Source organism: Salmo salar, chromosome 13 (assembly GCF_965601325.2).
Source record: "Salmo salar chromosome 13, fSalSal1, whole genome shotgun sequence".
Taxonomy (NCBI): domain Eukaryota; kingdom Metazoa; phylum Chordata; class Actinopteri; order Salmoniformes; family Salmonidae; genus Salmo; species Salmo salar.
In genome coordinates this window covers 17908699-17930320 of record NC_138303.1, presented here as the reverse complement: position 1 = coordinate 17930320, position 21622 = coordinate 17908699, and the positions used below count along the sequence as shown (strand labels likewise).

The window sequence follows — 21622 nt, the reverse complement described above, 5'->3', positions numbered from 1 at the left end:
CATGACATCATTTTCTGGAATTTTCCAAGCTGATTAAAGGCACAGTCAACTTAGTGTATGTGAACTTCTGACGCACTGGAATTGAAATACAGTACATTATAAGTGAAATAATCTGCCTGTAAACAATTGTTGGAAAAATGACTTGTGTCATGCACAAAGTAGATGTCCTAACCGACTTGACAAAACTATAGTTTGTTAATAACAAGACATTTGTGGAGTGGTTGAAAAACAAGTTTTAATTACTCCAACCTAAGTGTATGTAAACTTCCGACTTCAACTGTATGTGAGAATGTGACCCCATTTTTGAGGCAGAGGCCACTCAAAGATTGGCATGACCAAAACATATGTCCCACAGTCGCTGGACTCTGGTGGCATCTCAAACTCTTGGGGTCAACATTTGGGTATATTTTTGCCAATCTGTCATTTGAGTAATGGAGACGGTACAAAACCTTAAACTGAATAAGCCCATGCCTTCTGCAAAATGATGTGTGGATACGCTCAAAACTTTGTTGCCATATATCATCGGGTAGCTCGCCGCCTATGTCTTGCTCCCATGCAGATTTTGTATTTGCAAAGGAAGGCAGATTAATGTTCTGTATTATGTCGTATAATCTGTAGATTGTGCCCTTCAGATAAGGGTTAAGATCTATGCACCTCTCGACTGGACACTTAGTGGGCTCGAGTGGAAATGAAGGGAAATGTTGTTTGGCAAACCTGCGAGTTTGCAGGTATCTAAAAGTGGGTATTGGGAATATTATGGTCAACCATCAGAGTATCGAATTAATTATCAACAAATAGGTCGCAACAAAACACCAGACCGTTCCTATGACAGAATTTGAATGCCGTGTCAATCTGTGATGCTGGGAAGAGATGATTAGATGTTAATGGAGAGAAGCAGCTTGTTTAAGACTAAAGTGACTTTGGGAGTTCTTAACAATGGGGTTCAGAACATGGGTGCCAAGGTTAATGGGCATTTATTTTTATTTATTTAACTAGGTAAGTCAGGCATTGGGGAGCACCGGAGCGAGACCGGAGAAGTTAGAAGGCTTGACTATAACTCCATGATGGCTCAAGTTGGGCCATCCTTGTTTTCAAATGTAGAAACCCAATAAACGCATTTAAATATATTTGCTGACCAGTAGAAACGTAAAAAAAATTGTGAAGGCCCAACCCGCCTGCGGGCTTAGGTCTCTCTAGATATACCTTTCTCATTCGTGGATTTGACTTATTCCAAATGAAGTTGGAAATGTAGCTGTCCAGTTGTTTGAACATCGACTTTGGCAGAAAAATGGGGATCATTTGGAATAAGTACAAAAACCTAGGTAGTATAGTTTTAACAGAATTAATGCAACCTGTTAATTAAATGGGAAGAGACGACCACCTTATGAAATCATGCTTAGTGTGCTCCAGGAGTGTTGTGAAGTTAGGTTTAAACAAAGCCTTAAATAAGCGTGTGACCTTTATCCCCAAATAAGTAAAAACCGGATACTCCACCTTAAATGGGGAATTGGCATACCCAATTCCTTCTGCTAACTGATTAATGGGGAGGAGCACACTTTTTGTTAGGTTTAACTGATAACCAGATAATGTTCCAAAACCTTGTAGAATGTCCAAGAGATAGGGTATAGACTCCACAGGGTTAGAGATGTATAAAAGAAGCTTGTCTGCATATAAGGACACCTTGTGAGTTATGTTGCCCCTCAATATTCCCTTAATCCTCTCCCCTGCCCGCAGGGCGATAGCAAGAGGCTCAATAGCCATATCAAAGAGAAAAGGGGATAAACAACAACCCTGCCTGGCCCCCCTGTGGAGAGGGAAGTAGCTGGAGGTAACATTGTTGGTGCGAACAGAGGCCACTGGGGACGAGTACAAAATCTTAATCCAGGAAAGGAATGACGGGCCAAACCAAACTCTCTCTAGTACTGTAAATGGATATTCCCCCTCAACCCGGTCGAAAGCCTTCTCAGCATCAAGAGAGATGACAACCTCTGGCTGTAGAGTTGAGTGGGCAGAATCAAGGTTAGCGTTTGGTGCACTGTTTGTTGTCATACGCTGTGTATGAAATAATTTGGCCCATTTAGATATGCTTTTAACGACTCCCAAACAGTAGAGTGAGACACGTCAGGGGTGCAGTTGATCTGCAAAAAGACATCAATGTGAGTTGATATGTATTTTTTAAAGACACTACAGGATAGTAGTAGTGGGTCAAGTCGCCACGTGCGTTGTGACACAGTACTGTCCGGAAAGCGGATATGTAGCTGGACAGGGCTATGGTCTGAGATAACGATGCTGTGATATTGGCTATCGCCTTTGGCAATGCGTCATTCTGTAACGATGTGCGCTGAGAGTCAGGAAGCAAGTTCAGGGAGTGAGTGTTTTAATACATAAACGTAACATAATAGAAAACAAGAAACTCGAACAGCACACAGACAGGAAACAAAAACAATGACGCCTGGAGAAGGAACCAAAGGGAATGACATATAAAGGGCAGGTAATCAAGGAGGTGATAGAGTCCAGGTGAGTGTCATGAGGCGCTGAAGCGCGTAACGATGGTGACAGGTGTGCGCCATAATGAGCAGCCTGGTGACCTAGAGGCCAGAGAGGGAGCACCTGGCAGAGAGGGAGCACACGTGACAGCACTAAAGTTGGAGTGAAATATTTGGTCTACCCATCCTCTCTTTAGAAAAAGGACACAGACACCGGACAGAGGAACTCTGCCTAGAAGGCCAGCATCCTGGAGTCGCCTCTTCACTGTTGACGTTGAGACAGGTGTTTTGAGGGTACTATTTTGTATGAACCTAACAAGATTCAACAACTGAGACATAAACTGAACAAATTCCACAGACATGTGACTAACAGAAATGGAATAATGTGTACATGAACAAAGGGGGGGGGGGGGGTAAAAATCAAAAGTAACAGTCAGTATCTGGTGTGGCCGCCAGCTGCATTCAGTACTGCAGTGCATCTCCTCATGGACTGCACCAGATTTGCCAGTTCTTGCTGTGAGATGTTACCCCACTCTTCCACCAAGGCACCTGCAAGTTCCCAGACATTTCTGGGGGGAATGGCCCTAGCCCTCACCCTCCGATCCCAGACGTGCTCAATGGGATTGAGATTCGGGCTCTTCGCTGGCCATGGGAGAACACTGACATTCCTGTCTTGCAGGAAATCACGCACAGAATGAGCAGTATGGCTGGTGGCATTTTCACGCTGGAGGGTCATGTCAGGATGAGCCTGCAGGAAGGGTACCACATGAGGGGGAGGTCTTCCCTGTAACGCACAGCATTGAGATTGCCTGCAATGACAACAAGCTCAGTCCGATGATGCTGTGACACACCACCCCAGACCATGATGGACCCTCCACCTCGATCTCGCTCCAGAGTACAGGCCTCGGTGTAACACTCAGGCCTTCAACGATAAACGCTAATCCAACAATCACCCCTGGTGAGACAAAACCACGACTCGTCAGTGAAGAGCACTTTTTGCCAGTCCTGTCTGGTCCAGCGACGGTGGGTTTGTGCCCATAGGCGACGTTGTTGCCGGTGATGTCTGGTGAGGACCTGCCTTACAACAGGCCTACAAGCCCTCAGTCCAGCCTCTCTCAGCCTATTGCGGACAGTCTGAGCACTGATGGAGGGATTGTGCGTTCCTGGTGTAACTCGGGCCGTTGTTGTTGCCATCCTGTACCTGTCCCGCAGGTGTGATGCTCAGATGTACCGATCCTGTGCAGGTGTTGTTACACATGGTCTGCCACTGCGAGAATGATCAGCTGTCCATCCTGTCTCCCTGTAGCGCTGTCTTAGGCGTCTCACAGTACGGACATTGCAATTTATTGCCATGGCCACATCTGCAGTCCTCATGCCTCCTTGCAGCATGCCTAAGGCACGTTCACGCAGATGAGCAGGGCATCTTCCTTTTGGTGTTTCTAAGAGTCAGTAGAAAGGCCTCTTTAGTGTCCTAAGTTTTCATAACTGTGACCTTAATTGCCTACCGTCTGTAAGCTGTTAGTGTCTTAACGACCGTTCCACAGGTGCATGTTCATTAATTGTTTATGGTTCATTGAACAAGCATGGGAAACAGTGTTTAAACACTTTACAATGAAGATCTGTGAAGTTATTTGGATTTTTACAAATTATCTTTGAAAGACGGTCCTGAAAAAGGGACGTTTCTTTTTTGGCTGAGTTTAGATATTCCATTAAAAATCTACCGTTTCCAGCTACATAGTCATTTACAACATTAACAATGTCTACACTGTAGTTCTGATCAATCTGCTGTTATTTTAAAAATGGACAAAAAAATGTGCTTTTCTTTCAAAAACAAGGAGGCCTAGAATTTCCTGTAGCAGTTTAGCTATGGCCAGGGTATGCCGCATTCCGCCTACAGTCTCAAGTCCCTCTCTCACGCCAAAATTGCGACCGTTCTCCCGGCGCTGTCTGTTCTCGAGGTCCTCAACCTTGGAAGTGAGTTTGACGACATTTGATGATAGCCGGGTGACTTGCTTTTCCAGTTTCACCACTTTGTCGGAGTAAATATTTGCGCCATCTTCCAGACTATTCAGACGGGTGTCATGTCTGTTCAGATTTAATGATAGCCGCCATTACCATGGCTAGGTCAGGGGGATCAGAGTCCATGTCAGGTGAGCCCGAGGCTTCAGCAGAGGCCTGCTCCTTTGTGGTCCGCGGCCGCTGTTGTCTCAACATTTTATGATTAAAAGGAAGAAAAAAGCCAGGTTAGTGAATTGGGTTTGATTCCAAATTAAATGTTACAAAATGAACACGGTAGGGGAGGTGCTGGTTAAGTATTAATAGTAAATTGTTCTCCCTGGATCTGAGCAACGAGAAAACGCGTCTTCACATGTTGCTGCTCACTAGCGCCCCCTCGGGACCAACACTTCAAATTGTGTGTTTATATTTTTATTCAGTATAATATATAAAAACACACACACATGCACACACAGGTATTAATCATTTTAATAGCAGGGCGCTGTAAAGTCCAGTATCCCTCTGAAGAGTATGAATTAGGTTGTTTGAGAAGGTGTGAATCCTAAACAACCTGCCTACACCTCGTTTGAAGTACAATACCAACATAGCTACTGTAGTAGGTCAAAGCTGTGTGCTGGAAAACCTTGGTAGAGCATGGGTGGAGTAGGCATTGTGGGGCTCTTGAATTTCCTTTCTTTTTTTCAGCTTCAGACCAATACCTATTCTCACATAAAACTTTGCTTTTTCTTTTTAATTTCCATGTTTTTTTACACCAGAAGGTGACTATGCAACATTCTTCTACAACATTATAATAAAAAGAATAAGGCCTGAGAGGGTGTGGTATATGGCCGATATACCACTGCTAAAAGGGCTGTTCAACATCCCGACCTTGTTTAGCATTATCTACTTCAAATATGGCATGATTCTACTACACTGCCCTCATGAATTATTGGCACCCTATTGGCACCCATATGTCATTGTTGTTTATCAGCTTGATCTTAAACTGAAAATATCATATGAATCTAACCTTTAATTGATTTAAAATTGTTCCAACATTTTTTTTCAAAAACATGCATGTCACAATTATTGGCACCCCTGCATTTAGTACTTAGTACACCCTCCCTTTGCCAAGATAACAGCTCTGAGTTGTCTCTTCTAATGTTTGATGAGGTGGGAGAACACACCCTCCCTTTGCCAAGATAACAGCTCTGAGTTGTCTCTTCTAATGTTTGATGAGGTGGGAGAACACACCCTCCCTTTGCCAAGATAACAGCTCTGAGTTGTCTCTTCTAATGTTTGATGAGGTGGGAGAACACACCCTCCCTTTGCCAAGATAACAGCTCTGAGTTGTCTCTTCTAATGTTTGATGAGGTGGGGAACACATAGGAAGGGGTTTGAGATCATTCCTCCATACAGAAACTCTCCAGATCCTTCAGTGTCCTGTATTTGTATAAGTTTGAACCACTGTCACTTATTTTGATTCTAAGCAATGTTGTCCTGCTATTTTTATTGACTTGGCCATAGCTTTTGATACAGCAGACCATTCCATTCTTGTGGGCCGGCTAAGGAGTATTGGTGTCTCCAAGGGGTCTTTGGCCTGGTTTGCTAACTACCTCTCAAAGAGTGCAGTGTATAAAGTCAGAACATCTGTGGTCTCAGCCACTGCCTGTCACTAAGGGTGTACGCCAAGGCTCGATCCTAGCCCCCAAGATCTTCTCAATTTACATCAACCACATAGCTCAGGCAGTAGGAAGCTCTCTTATCCATTTATATGCAGATGTTCCAGTCTTATATTCAGCTTGTCCCTCCCCGGATTTTGTGTTAAATGCTCAACAAAGCTTTCTTAGTGTCCAACAAGCTTTCTCTGCCCTTTACCTTGTTCTGAACACCTCCAAAACAAAGGTAATGTGGTTTGGTAAGAAGAATGCCACTCTTCCCACAGGTGTGATTACTACCTCTGAGGGTTTAGAGCTTGAGGTTGTCACCTCATATAAGTACTTGGGAGTATGGCTAGACGGTACACTATCCTTCTCTCAGCACATATCAACGCTGCAGGCTAAAGTTAAATCTAGACTTGGTTTCCTCTATCACCCCAGCTGCCAAACTAACCCTGATTCAGATGACCATCCTACCCACGCTAGATTACAGAGATGTTATTTATAGATCGGCAGGTAAGGGTTCTCTCGAGCGGCTAGATGTTCTTTACCATTCGGCAATCAGATTTGCCACCAATGCTCCTTATAGGACCCATCACTACACTCTATACTCTTCTGTAAACTTGTCATCTCTGTATACCTGTTGCAAGACACAGTGGTTGATGCTTATTTATAAAACCCTCTTAGGCCTCACTCCCCCCATCTGAGATATCTACTGCAGCCCTCATCCTCTACATACAACTCCCGTTCTGCCAGTCACATTTTGTTAAAGGTCCCCAAAGCACACAAATCCCTGGGTCACTCGTCTTTTCAGTTCGCTGCAGCTAGCGACTGGAACGAGCTACAACAAACACTCAAACTGGACAGTTTTATCTCCATCTCTTCAAAGACTCAATCATGGACCCTCTTACTGACAGTTGTGGCTGCTTTGCATGATGTATTGTTGTCTCTTCCTTCTTGCCCTTTGTGCTGTTGTCTGTGCCCAATAATGTTTGTACCATGTTTTGTGCTGCTACCATGTTGTGCTGCTGCCATGTTGTTGTCATGTTGTGTTGCTACCATGCTGTGTTGTCATGTGTTGCTGCCATGCCATGTTGTCTTCGGGTCTCTCTTTATGTAGTGTTGTCCTATATTTTTATTTAATGTATTTTAAATGTTTATCCCAGCCCCCGTCCCCGCAGGAGGCCTTTTGCCAGGCCATCATTGTAAATAAGAATTTGTTCTTAACTGACTTTCCTAGTTAAATAAAGGTTAAATAAATTTAAAAAATACTAAATTTGAAAGCGAACCGCAAATTTCACTATTGTGGCTAATCCTTATTGTGACTAGCTTCACACAGGTGTGCAAGGCAGCGTTGAACAATATCCAACATATGGCAGAGTTGTTAGTTTGGCACTGTTGATCAGCACACATGTGGATTCAAATGTCAAGAAGACCGGAGAAGGAGCATATATGTATTTTGGATGTTAAACTGGTGAGTTTTTCTGATGCTAGCAAGCATGCATTTGCACACTGCAGTCAGTGCACAACAGAGCCAGAGCAGAGGCACTGTTAATGTTAGCTAGCAACTTTTTTGTTCAGCAGTTTGAGTTGTGTCCTGTCTGACAGTGAAATGTGGCTAGCTCTTACTGTAGCCTGGACTATGGAGTAGCTAGCTTGCAAAAGCACATTGCATGCATAGTAAGGTAGCAGCGTGACAATTTGTACAAAGTTTGGTGTTGGTTTTGAACTAATGTCCAGTTGCTAGCTAGCTATGTTCAGTGGAAAAATGTAGGACTGTCATTTGGATGTAGCTAGCTTCAGCTGTTGTTGTCTGGCTCTAACTAGCTAGCTAGCTAATGGCTGAAGTTAATTTTGTAACAAATCTCCCATCAACAAATATAGCTAGCTACCTTTCTTTGCATGTTCATTATAGTAGCTAGCTAGCTAGATTTCAGCTGACTAATCTTAGCTAGCTAGCTACAGAGGCTAGCTGTTTGACTTTGTATAATCAAGCTAACATTAGCTAGGTAAGGTTTGCTAGCTAGCTACCTAGCTAATAATAAAAAAAAATAAAAATAAAAAAATATATATATATATATATATATATGTTTGTATTTATTGATTAACCTCAGCTTGAATACCACCATATAAGCTAGCTATCTATAGTAGCCTAGGCTTGTTCATCAAGGGAAATAGTGGCTACTTTGAAGAATCTCAAATATAAAATATATTTTGATTTGTTTAACACTTTTTTGGTTACTACATGATTCCATATGTGTTATTTCATAGTTTTGATGTCTTCACTATTATTCTACAATGTAGAAAATAGTAAAAATATAAACCCTGGAATGAGTAGGTGTGTCCAAACTTTTCACTGGTACTGTATATATAGTATAATATTGTCTTTGTATCTCAAAATCATTGTAATGTGGTTAAGCTTAAACATCTAAATTAAAATTATTAAAATCTAAAAGATACAATTCAACCAGAGCTCCCTTAGATCAAGGGAAAAGGCAGCACCTGAATCATTCCCACAGTGAACGGCTAGGCCGGCTACGCTATGAAACCACACACTGTTGAATCATTCCCACGGTGAACGGCTAGGCCGGCTACGCTATGAAACCACTCACTGTTGAATCATTCCCACGGTGAACGGCTAGGCCGGCTACGCTATGAAACCACACACTGTTGAATCATTCCCACGGTGAACGGCTAGGCCGGCTACGCTATGAAACTACACACTGTTGAATCATTCCCACGGTGAACGGCTAGGCCGGCTACGCTATGAAACCACACACTGTTGAATCATTCCCACGGTGAACGGCTAGGCTGGCTACGCTTTGAAACCACTCACTGTTGAATCATTCCTACGGTGAACGGCTAGGCCGGCTACGCTATGAAACCACACACTGTTGAATCATTCCCACGGTGAATGGCTAGGCCGGCTACGCTATGATATTACCGGCCGTAATATTGATATGGTGAAAACAATGTGTGGGGAGGCAGAAGGCACAGAAACACACACCAATACATGTCATATAACACTGTTCAACCATTTTGAAAAGGAGGTTGACGACATCCGATCCTCGTTTGTTAAGTCAAACGACACCGCTGGTCCTGCTCACATTGCCCTACCCTACGCTTTGACCTCTTTCTCCCCTCTCTCTCCAGATGAAATCTTGCGACTTGTGACGGCTGGCCGCCCAACAACCTGCCCGCTTGACCCTATCCCCTCCTCTCTACTCCAGACTATTTCCGGAGACCTTCTCCCTTACCTCACCTCGCTCATTAACTCATCCTTGACCGCTGGCTACGTCCCTTCCGTCTTCAAGAGAGCGAGAGTTGCACCCCTTCTCAAAAAACCTACCCTCGATCCCTCCGATGTCAACAACTACAGACCAGTATCCCTTCTTTTATTTCTCTCCAAAACTCTTGAGCGTGCCGTCCTTGGCCAGCTCTCTTGTTATCCCTCTCAGAATGACCTTCTTGATCCAAATCAGTCAGGTTTCAAGACTGGTCATTCAACTGAGACTGTTCTTCTCTGTGTCACGGAGGCTCTCCGCACTGCTAAAGCTAACTCTCTCTCCTCTGCTCTCGTCCTTCTAGACCTATCTGCTGCCTTTGATACTGTGAACCATCAGATCCTCCTCTCCACCCTCTCCGAGTTGGGCATCTCTGACGCGGCTCACTCTTGGATTGCGTCCTACCTGACAGGTCGCTCCTACCAGGTGGCGTGGCGAGAATCCGTCTCCACACCACGTGCTCTCACCACTGGTGTCCCCCAGGGCTCTGTTCTAGGCCCTCTCCTATTCTCGCTATACACCAAGTCACTTGGCTCTGTCATATCCTCACATGGTCTCTCCTATCATTGCTACGCAGACGACACACAATTAATCTTCTCCTTTCCCCCTTCTGATAACCAGGTGGCGAATCGCATCTCTGCATGTCTGGCAGACATATCAGTGTGGATGACGGATCACCACCTCAAGCTGAACCTCGGCAAGACAGAGCTGCTCTTCCTCCCGGGGAAGGACTGCCCGTTCCATGATCTCGCCATCACGGTTAACAACTCCATTGTGTCCTCCTCCCAGAGTGCTAAGAGCCTTAGCGTGACCCTGGACAACACCCTGTCGTTCTCCGCTAACATCAAGGCGGTGACCCGATCCTGTAGGTTCATGCTCTACAACATTCGCAGAGTACGACCCTGCCTTACACAGGAAGCGGCGCAGGTCCTAATCCAGGCACTTGTCATCCCCCCCCCCCCAAAAAAAAAATAAATAAGATATAGATGTACTGTTGTAAGTGGTTGTTCCACTGGATATCATAAGGTGAATGCACCAATTTGTAAGTCGCTCTGGATAAGATCATCTGCTAAATGATGTAAATGTAAATGTTGAAAGAATAATTTATGCAATTGCTAGCAATCAAGAGGAAACTGACTGAACGATTCAAAAACTCCCCAGCTCATGCTCTCCAAATGGACATTAGCTGTGAGGGCTGAGATGCCCATGCATTGACTTTTGTCGGGGGATGCTATTAATGAGGACATATTGTTCTGTCTCACGAAACGGCACAGGGGATGTTCAGCGTGCTGCATAGCAATATTGACAAGAAAACTGATTCCATGGGATCGAATGGTGGGGCTCCATCTATGGCGGGATGGTGGGTAGGCCTCTGTACTCTAGTTATGAATGTGTCTACCTTATGGACACATTGTATGATATACCGAGATTAACTGGTGGCAAAACAGCTGAGCACAGAAGAGAGATATACTGCAGCAGGTAACTTTGATTGTAAACTACATCAAACCATATCCCCTGGCGCACGGTTGTTCACAAAACTATGTGGAGATATGAGATCAGAGCATGACAATATCCTACTTCACAATGAGGCTTGATGGTTATCGAGGGGGAGTGTTGGAAAGATTTTTCACATTGAGAGAGGAAGTGTTGTCATTCACAATGGAGGAAAAAAAAACTGCCAAGCTTTCTGTTTAATGAAAAGAAAATCTGTCTCCTTGCCTATGTAACATATTTGGGAAGCAGAACGAACGCAAGCATACAGGGGAAATACAAAAACATTTTACAGATGAGTGACCAAATCAGGAAATAATTGTTATTGGAGAGTCTTTCAAAGGCGAACCAGGCCCCCTTCCCTCGGCTGTGCATGTTTCTAACAGAAAACAGCATCAGTACAGTAAGTATCCCACACCAGTGATGACTCTCACCTCCAACGCTTGGAAGAGCACTTTGGGACCTACTTCCCAATCCGTTGGCCTGTGATCCTGGCTCAGAACAACAGATTTTTACCTTGTCTGCTCAGGGATTTGATCTTGCAACCTTTCGGTTACAAGTCCAACGCTCTAACCACTAGGCTACCTGCCACCCCAGTTGACATGCCGGTAAGTGAAATCGAACAGCTGATTGAGCTGTCATGTGACCGAATGCATTCACGGGTCACTAAGGAGGAGTTTTGGTTCCTGACTCAAAGTGAATACCCTGCCGTCTCCCTGTCATTAATGCCACGTTCAAAACAACTGGGAACTTGGAAATCTCAGACTTCCGAACTAGTAACTCAGGAAAAAAAACACGACCCAATGAGAAAAATCTTTTGAATGGTCATCCAACTGGGAATTCCAACTCGGGAATATGGGCCTCTTTCTAGAGCTCATACTTTCCGACCTGAAGATCACTGACGTCATGATTTGGCCTTGTCTTGAAAGCATCATGAAACTCATGGTACCCTTCGTCAGCTCATATCTGTGTGAAGCTGGATTCAGTGCTCTCGTCTGCATTAAAACCAAATATCCATCCAGGTTGGATGTGACAGCAGAGATGAGGTGCGCACTGTCGACCACGCCCCCCGACTTTGAGAAGCTCTGATGCGACATGCCTCAAGCACACGCATGTCATTAGTGGTGGTGAGATGAGATGCATTATGTCAGACTCATTTGCAGTTGACTGTCATAGCACCACATTATAAGTATGTGATGGTGAGTTGAGAAGACAATCAGAAATACTGTTAAAATGTTTTTGAATTGACTGCCATAGCACCAAATTAAAAAGTGAACATTGGCTGTTAATTACATAATTGTTTTTTCACATGGTGGCGAGACTTTTTATGTATCAAAATGGGGTGGTGGGCCAAAATAAGTTTGGGAACCACTGAGCTATAGTGACAAACACAAAGAAACACACACCTCTCTCAGATGCAGGTTCTCTTTCTCCCTCTGGTCCAGCTGCTCCTCCAGATGACACACCTGGTACTCCGCCTCCTCGCGTGCTGTTGCCATGGTGATTATCTCTGACCTCTCGCCTCTCTGACCCCTCCCTCCCTGGATCATCTCCAGCAGCCTCTGGATGGACTGGTCCCTGGCCCCCAGCGTCTGTTTCTGGGAGTCAATCCTCAGCTCCATCTCTTCCAGGGTCTTCCTCAGCAGGTACAGCTCCTTGCCCTGCCGTTCATGATCTGACTGCAGCCGGCTGAAGTTCTCCTCCGTCAGATCCAGGGGAGGGGGAGAGGAGAAGCCATCGCACCCAGGGACCATGCATGGGCTGCTGGGAGGGCTGAGGCAACGGCCAGGGCTGTGGATGAGGTGGCTGGGGCTCTTTCTAGACAAGGGGATGAGAGTGTTAGCAGGGCTGTGTCTGGGGCCAGGCCCAGAGTTGTACCCAGGGCTGTGGATGTCAGCTTGGTGGTGTCTGACGTTGGAGCTGTACCCAGGGCTATGGGGATGGACAGGGCTGTTTCTGGGCCCATGGTTGTAGGTGTTACTGGGGCTGTGTCTGGGGCTGACTCCTAGACCAGGGCCGGGGCTATGTCTTTGCCCAGGGCTGTGGAGGTGACTGGGGCCCAGACCAGGACTGTGTCCAGGGCTGATGCCAGCCCGGTGGTCCTCAATATGGAGTTCTCGGTTCGAGCCGGTGTGAGTGGAGATGTTTGTGTGAGATCCCGAGTTCTCTTGCTGCAGACGACTGTTCATCTCTCTATGACTTCTCAGCTCTTCCTGTAGCCCATGCACTGACAACTTGAGGTGCTGAGAGAGAGAGAGAGAGAGAGAGAGAGGGGGGGGGGAGGGAGGGAGGGAGAGGGGGAGAGAGAGAGAGAGAGAGAGAGAGAGAGAGAGAGAGAGAGAGAGAGAGAGGGAAAGAGAGAGACAGAGAGGTAGCCATTAAAAAGAAGAGATACACAGGGAAGATACAGAAACACAAGGAGGACAATGACACACACACACACACACACACACACACAGCTGAACACAAAAGGATAGGAGCAAACTCAGGAAAACACATTTTTCTTCTAGGTTCCCAAACCTGCAGCATAATATGGTGAAGTAAAAAATAAACTATGTTTTAAAAAGTAACAAGCAAAATAAAACAGAACGCACTCATTCCCTGTTGGCTAAATTAAGCACTTTTAGCTAAAGTATACAATCATTACATTTATAATCAAAGGTAAGGATCTGCATATCTTCAATACTCTACTATAGCATTTTAGAGTTGATTGAATCTCTGTCATTATTCACACATAAATGCAATGTCAACACACTCCAGTAGATGGCAACACTTCCAGTCATAAAGACAGAACACAGGGCCAGACCGGGTGACACCACTCTAATAGGAAGTATGATGGCTCTGGGCACAAGGCTCAGTTCAACTTAACAACCCTTACTTTACTGAGTTCAAACTGTCACATCATAGCTTTACTGGGAAAAAAAACTGAAGTACAGGCTCGCTAGAAGCCATGGCAATAACAGCTACTTGTTACAGACCCGCACACACAGTCTTCACACAAATACAAAAACATTAACTTTAACACATACAAAAAAGCTATCAAATACAAAAACATTAACTTTAACACATACAAAAAAGCTATCAAATACAAAGCCTACAAGAATGATGAACAAAATAAATACTTTCAACTATGCAGGAAGCTCAAACTGTCTGAACGACGTCAGTTGGAACACTTCTCCCATCATAGAACTAAGAACACACAGACAGACATGAAGCTCAAACTGTCTGAACGACGTCAGTTGGAACACTTCTCCCATCATAGAACGAGGAACACACAGACACACTGGCGCACGGGGTGTACGAGGAGATGTTAGAACCGTCCACAGTTGACAGGGACATACTGGAGCAGAAGCCAACACAGCGACACGACAGCAGTGTACACACACACACACACAGACTACGACGCACACACAGCAGAGCTCACACGCGACGACGACAGGGCACACACACACACAGCACAGCACACACACACACACGGACGGAGTACGACGACACACACACACACAGAGTACACACACACACACACACAGAGTACACACACACAGAGTACACACACACACACACACACACACACACACACACAGACTACACGCACACACACAGACTACACGCACACACACAGACTACACGCACACACACACACACACAAACACAGAGTACACACACACCAACACATTCACACAAACAGATGGTGAAAAACAAGTCTTCAAATCAAATCAAATGTTATGTCACATGTGCCGACAAGAGGTGTAGACAGTGAAATGCTAACTTACAAGCCCTTAACCAACAATGCAGTTAAGAAAAATACCTAATACCTTAAAGAGCAGCAGTAAAATAACAATAGTGACGCTATATACAGGTAGTACTGGTGTCTTACGGTCGGAGGCCGAGCAGTTGCCATACCAGGCAGTGATGCAACCAGTCAGGATGCTCTTGATGGTGCAGCTGTAGAACCTTTTGAAGGTCTCCTGAGGGGGAATAGGTTTTGTCGTGCCCTCATCACGACTGTCTTGGTGTGCTAAGACCATGTTAGTTTGTTGGTGATGTGGACACCAAGAAACTTGAAACTCTCAACCTGCTCCACTACAGACCCGTCGATGAGAATAGGGGTGTGCTCGGTCCTCCTTTTCCTATAGTCCACAATCATCTCCTTTGTCTTGATCACGTTGAGGGAGAGGTTGTTATTCTGGCACCACACGGCCAGGTCTCTGACTTCCTCCATAGAGGCTCTCTCGTCGTTGTCGGTTATCAGGCCTACCACAACTTAATGATGGTGTTGGAGTCATGACTGGCCATGCAGCCATGAGTGAACACGGAGTACAGGAGGGGACTGAGCACACACCCCTGACGGGCTCCCGTGTTGAGGATCAGCGTGGCGGATGTGTTGTTACCTACCCTTACCACCTGGGGGCGGCCCGTCAGGAAGTCCAGGATCCAGTTGCAGAGGGAAGTGTTTAGTCCTTAGCTAAGTGATGAACTTTGTGGGCACCATGGTGTTGAACGCTGAAATGTAGTCAATGAACAGCATTCTCACATAGGTGTTCCTTTTGTCCAGGCGTGAAAGGGCAGTGTGGAGTGCAATAGAGATTGCATCATCTGTGGATCTGTTGAGGCGATATGCAAATTGGAGTGGGTCTAGGGTTTCTGGGATAATGGTGTTGATGTGAGCCATGACCAGCCTATCAAAGCACTTCATGGCTACAGATGTGAGTGCTACGGGTCAGTAGTCATTTAGGCAGGTTACCTTAGTGTTCTTGGGCTCAGGCATTATGGTGGTCTGCTTGAAACATGTTGGTATTACAGACTCAGACAGGGAGAGGTTGAAAAATGTCAGTGAAGACACTTGCCAGTTGGTCAGCGCATGCTCGGAGTACAATTCTTGGTAATCCGTCTGGCTCTGCAGCCTTTTGAATGTTAACCTGTTTAAAGGCCTTACATCGGCTACGGAGAGCGTGATCACACAGTCATCCGGAACAGCTGATGCTCTCCTGCATGTTTCAGTGTTACTTGCCTTGAAGCGAGCATAGAAGGCTTCTGGTTGGGGTATGTACATACAGTCACTGTGGGTGACTGTACTGACGATGTCATCGATGCACTTATTGATGAAGCCAGTGACAGATGTGGTGTACTCCTCAATGCCATCGGAAGAATCCCGAAACATATTCCAGTCTGTGCTAGCAAAACAGTCCTGTAGCTTAGCATCTGCTTCATGTGACCACTTTACTGACCGAGTCACTGGTACTTCCTGCTTTAGTTTTTGCTTGTAAGCAGGAATCAGGAGGATATAATTATGGTCAGATTTGCCAAATGGAGGGCGAGGGAGAGTTTTGTACGCGTCTCTGTGTGTGGAGTAAAGGTGGTCTAGAGTTTGTTTTCCTCTGGTTGCACATTTAACATGCTGGTAGAAATGAGGTAAAATGGATTTAAGTTTCCCTGCATTAAAGTCCCTGGCCACTAGGAGCTGCCTCTGGATGAGCGTTTTCCTGTTTGCTGATTGGCCGTATACAGCTCATTGAGTGCGGTCTTAGTGCCAGCATCGGTTTGTGATGGTAAATAGACAGCTACGAAGAACATAGATGAAAACTCTCTTGGTAGATAGTGTGGTCTAAAGCTTTTCATGAGATACTCTACCTCAGGCGAGCAAAACGTTGAGATATCGTTCACCAGCTGTTGTTTACAAATATACATAGACCGCCACCCTTTGTCTTACCAGAGGCTGCTGTTCTATCCTGCTGATAAAGTGTATAACCCACCAGCTGTATGTTATTCATGTCGTCGTTCAGCCACGACTCGGTGAAACATAAGATATTACAGTTTTGGTAGGATATACGTGCTTGTAGTTTGTCCAATTTATTATCCAACGATTGTACGTTGGCCAATAGTACCGATGGTAAAGGCAGATTAGCCACTCGCCGCCATATCCTCACACCCCGACCTCCTTCCGCAATACCTGCGTCTCTCTAGTGATTGACGGGGATGAGGGCCTTACATTTACATTTTTACATTTTAGCAGACGCTCTTATCCAGAGCGACTTACAGTAGTGAATGCATACATTTCATACATTTCATGCATTTTTGTTTGTACTGGCCCCACCTTGGGAATCGAACCCACAACACTGGCATTGCACACACCATGCTGGCATTGCAAACACCATGCTCTACCAACTGAGCCACAGGGAAGGCCTGTAATCAGGACAACCGTTCTCGGGTGTCTGGAGTAAATCCCTCTCGTCCGACTCGTTAAAGAAAAATTCTTTGTCCAGTTCAAGGTGTGTAATCGCTGTTCTGATTTCCAGAAGCTCTTTTCGGTCATAAGAGACATAGCAACAACATTATGTACAAAATAGGTTACAAACAATGTGAAAAAAACAACAAAATAGCACGGTTAAGAGCCCATAAACCGGTTGGTTAAGAGCCCAAAAAACAGCAGCCATCCCCTCCAGCCCCATTTGAGTGAAGGAGGACCTTTTTAATGCTAATATTTCCCTGTCTCACAACCGGTCTCCCTCTGACTATCTCCAGAGACGAGGGAAGGAGAATACAGAGAGGGGGGAGATAAGTAACAAGAATGGAGAGAACGAGAGGAGACAAAAGGCAAAAGAGAGGAGGGAGGAAAAGGATGAGAGAGGGAGAGGGCAGAGAAACTTTGGCAGACAGATAATAGTGGCTTCTGTCGTGACGATAAGATATTACTAGAAAGTAAAAGTTAAGTCAGAACGTCGAGGGAAGAGAAGTACAAGTTTAGAGAGGAATCAATAAAGGGTGCAACCGCTGTCTGGCCTCCTCAATTAGAGTGTATTGATCCTACCATGTGTGTTTGTTAAAGAGGATTGTACTGACTGCAGAACAACAAAACCTCAATATCACCAATATTCCTGTCTACTGATATCTATCAGGTCTGCTAAAGAACAGCTATATAATCTGTCATCATAGTAAACAGGTAGCCTGGCGGGTTAGAGCGTTGGGCCAGTAACTGAAAGGTTGCTGGATCGAATCCCCGAGTTGACAAGGTGAAAATCTGTCGCTCTGCCCCTGAGCAAAGCAGTTAACCCACTGTTCCCCGGGCGCCAAGACGTGGATGTGGATTAAGGCAACCCCCCTGCACCTCTCTAATTCAAAGGGGTTGGGTTGAATGCGGAAGACACATTTCAGTTGAATGCATTCAGTTGCACAACTGACTAGGTATCCCCCTTTCCCTACACACAGCACACACTGCTGTGTTCTGAATACAAACAATGATGATGTTTGGATCATGCCTAGTGGTATCCATCCACCCTAAAGACTTTACAAAGAAACACAATAATAAAAAGAAAGGTTAAAAAACATATATATTAAATCACTGTTTCACCCTCAATCCCCCTGACCCCCCCACCCCTCTCAGGTTATGTAAGGACATGTCTTCAGGATAATGTGCAGGCTACGGTGTACAGTATGTGCTATCTATGGCATCAGAGTAGTTATTATCAATGTACAGTAAGTGAATACATTGAAAAGCGTGTGGGTATGGGGTAGTTAAAGCAGCAAGGCTGAATTGCTCCATCCAACCCCAAAGGAAGCTGTCTGTAGAATGGTTCTGTATTCACAGTCACTATTAATGAAAATACATAAGGTTCACCCCTGTGGGCTCAATGTTTCTCTGTTCTTTATCTGAGTGAGATGAGGAAAAACAGTGTGTGTGTGTGTGTGTGTGTGGGCACGCCAGTGTAAAAGCACAGTGGTGCAGTTAGTGGACAGTTAGTGTAAGAGCGTGAGACCGAGCTAAAAAAGGTATGGAGAGGAGGCCTCACAGCTGTGTGAGGGAGAAGAAGCTAAGCCTAATAAAACACACCTCTGTGATAAGGACAGAGTGAAAAGGGAGAAGGAAAGAGTGGGTGAAAGTGAGAGAAGACAGACAGACCAGAGAGCAGTCTATAGAACCTCTCCTCCCATTCATTCTAACTTCACAGAAGAACTGACTTTTATAGCTGCTAGAATGCCAGCCGTTGGACATGTTCCCATGGTAACAGAGTGAGAGTGTTTAGCACACGGTCTTTATATACACCACTGTTCAAAAGTTTGGGGTCACTTAGAAATGTCCTTGTTTTTGAAAGAAAAGCAACAACAACAAAAATCCATTAAAATAACATCAAATTGATCAGAAATACAGTGTAGACACTGTTAATGTTGTAAATGACTATTGTAGCTGGAAACTGATGATTTTTAATGGAATATCGCCGTAGGCGTACAGAGGCCCATTATCAGCAACCATCACTCCAGTGTTCCGATGGCACGTTGTGTTAGCTAATCCAAGTTTATCATTTTAAAAGGCTAATTGATCATTAGAAAACCCTTTTGCAATTATGTTAGCACAGCTGAAAACTGTTGTCCTGATTAACGCTGTGTCTACACTATTTCAGATCAATTTGATGTTATTTTATGGCCAAAAAATGTGCTTTTCTTTCAAAAACAAGGACATTTCTAAGTGACCCCAAACTTTTGAACGGTGGTGTATATCTGTTTAAAAACCACCCAGAAACCCATTGGGATACATTATTCATTTCTACACAGAAACCTCCAGGCAGACAGTGTGGATGCTTTGTCCCCATGTTAAGACCATCATGGGCCTTCATCAAGCCTCCTTCCTTCCCTCCCCCAGTTATTCTCACCTGGTCCTCCTCTGGAGAGGCCCACTTCTGTTCCTTCAGGATGGATGTAAGGGCTCCCTCCTCTTTCCTCATCCCTCTGTCTCGACTTTTCACCTCCGGGCTCCAGAAGTTCTTTCTACTGTTGACAGAAGAGCTCATTCTCTCTTCTCTCCCATCCCTCCCTCCGTCCATCTCTCTTCTCAGCAGTTCATTCTCTCTCTGCAGCTCCCTGAGCTGAGCCTGGATGTCCTCTCCCCCTCCTTCTCCACCCCGTCCAGCCTGCCTCAGCAGCCCTGAGGGCCCCCCTGCCTGGAGGTGTTGGGTGTGGCTCTGGTCCCCATAGCCCTGGCTGTCTGATGTGGTGGTGATGTTGGGGCTGCTGCCCATGGCTGTGGTCCGGCCCGTGTAGGAGGTCCTGCTGGTGGCTCGGCCCAGAGTCATGGTTCCTTTAGGGTAGCCACCAGAGGAGGCCAAGGCATCGCGGTCACTTAAGTACATGGGGCCGGAGGTGGCGTAGGCTGCGTTCAGGGACTGGATGTTCTCCATAGACAAGGTTTTACCCCCTGACCCTGTCCCGGCCGACTTTGACCCTGACCCACTAGCCACGCCCAGTTTACGGTACCCCTGTTTTGGGTTCTTCTGTAACTTAGTTGATCGTGCGGAGCTGCCCTCTCCATGCCCAGTGCTCCTGGCACTGTCATGCATCCTGCTCTGATGACGGCTGGATTCTAATGTGGAAACATGGCAGCTACATGGTCAGAAATAAAAAGAAGTGTCTAACGAGGTGCCGTCTTTCTTGTCCTCGGGGATCCTTATGTTTTTGGACTAGGATTTGTCTTACTCACTGCCATTCATCTCTGTCACTGGTGGTTGGAGACAGTTCCAACACAGCAGGCTGCTGATCTCTCACACAGGCTGGTCACTATTCTGGAGCTCACTGCAACACTGGAGGGTACCATGGATACTGTGAAAGAGAGCAGGAGGGAAGGAGAGGGAGGGAGGGAAATAAAAATAGATGGAAAGAGGAAGAGAAAAGACATGGCGCCAATCAACAAAATCACACCAGCACAGACAATATCACCCCTGAGAGAACAGTGTTATTTCGATTGAGAAGTGAGATCTTAGGTCTAAGCAGGCAGGAATCCTGTGATATTGGGTTCAGAGTGGGAGTGGGCCTCTACTCTATACTGAAAAGCTTTCTCTGTGTCTAGGCAACCCCTAATTACACCCACACACGCACTGTATAACCACATAGAGAGATAGAGAATGAGGGGAGACAGAGAGTGAGGGAGACACTGTATAACCACATAGAGAGATAGAGAATGAGGGGAGACAGAGAGTGAGGGAGACAGAAATAGATGGAGGAGTGGAGAAACGGGGAGAGAGACGGAGAAAGGGATGATGAAGATGAAATTAAAGAGGGTGAGAGAGGGAGATGGGTACTGAGAAGAGAAAGAGAGTGGATAAGAGAGACTGGAAGACAGGGTAAGCGAGGAGAGAGAGAGAGACGGAGACAGGGTAAGAGAGGAGAGAGAGAGAGAGAGAGTGAGAGAGAAGGAGACAGGGTAAGAGAGGAGAGAGAGAGAGAGAGAGAGAGAGAGCGAGACGGAGACAGGGTAAGCGAGGAGAGGAGAGAGAGAGAGAGAGAGAGAGGGGGGGGGTAAGTGAGGAGAGAGAGAGAAAAAGAGACAAGGTAAGCGAGGAGAAAGAGAGAGAAAGAGAGAGAGAAAGGGTAAGCGAGGAAAGAGAGAGCGAGACAGGGTAAGCGAGGAGAGAGAGTGAAAGAGAGAGAAAGGGTAAGCGAGGAAAGAGAGAGCGAGACAGGGTAAGCGAGGAGAGAGAGTGAAAGAGAGAGAAAGGGTAAGCGAGGAGAGAGAGAGCGAGACAGGGTAAGCGAGGAGAGAGAGTGAAAGAGAGAGAAAGGGTAAGCGAGGAGAAAGAGAGAGCGAGACAGGGTAAGCGAGGAGAGAGAGAGAGCGAGACAGGGTAAGCGAGGAGAGAGAGAGAGCGAGACAGGGTAAGCGAGGAGAGAGAAAGAGAGCGAGACAGGGTAAGCGAGGAGAGAGAAAGAGAGCGAGACCGGGTAA

The 21622-nt window shown here is 45.7% G+C and overlaps 1 protein-coding gene across 1 annotated transcript in view; it reads right to left on the bottom strand.

The window, feature by feature from the left end:
- LOC145850454 (uncharacterized) overlaps positions 1–21622 on the bottom strand; it is a 63959-nt gene that overhangs the window by 20700 nt on the left and 21637 nt on the right. Inside the window, exons 2-3 of the mRNA XM_082959687.1 lie at positions 19557–20499; positions 12318–13154 (exon numbers count right to left, since the gene is read on the bottom strand). Of these exons, the coding sequence (XP_082815813.1) occupies positions 12318–13154; positions 19557–20240 (1521 nt within the window). The 5' untranslated portion in view covers positions 20241–20499. The remainder of the gene's footprint in view (positions 1–12317; positions 13155–19556; positions 20500–21622) is intronic.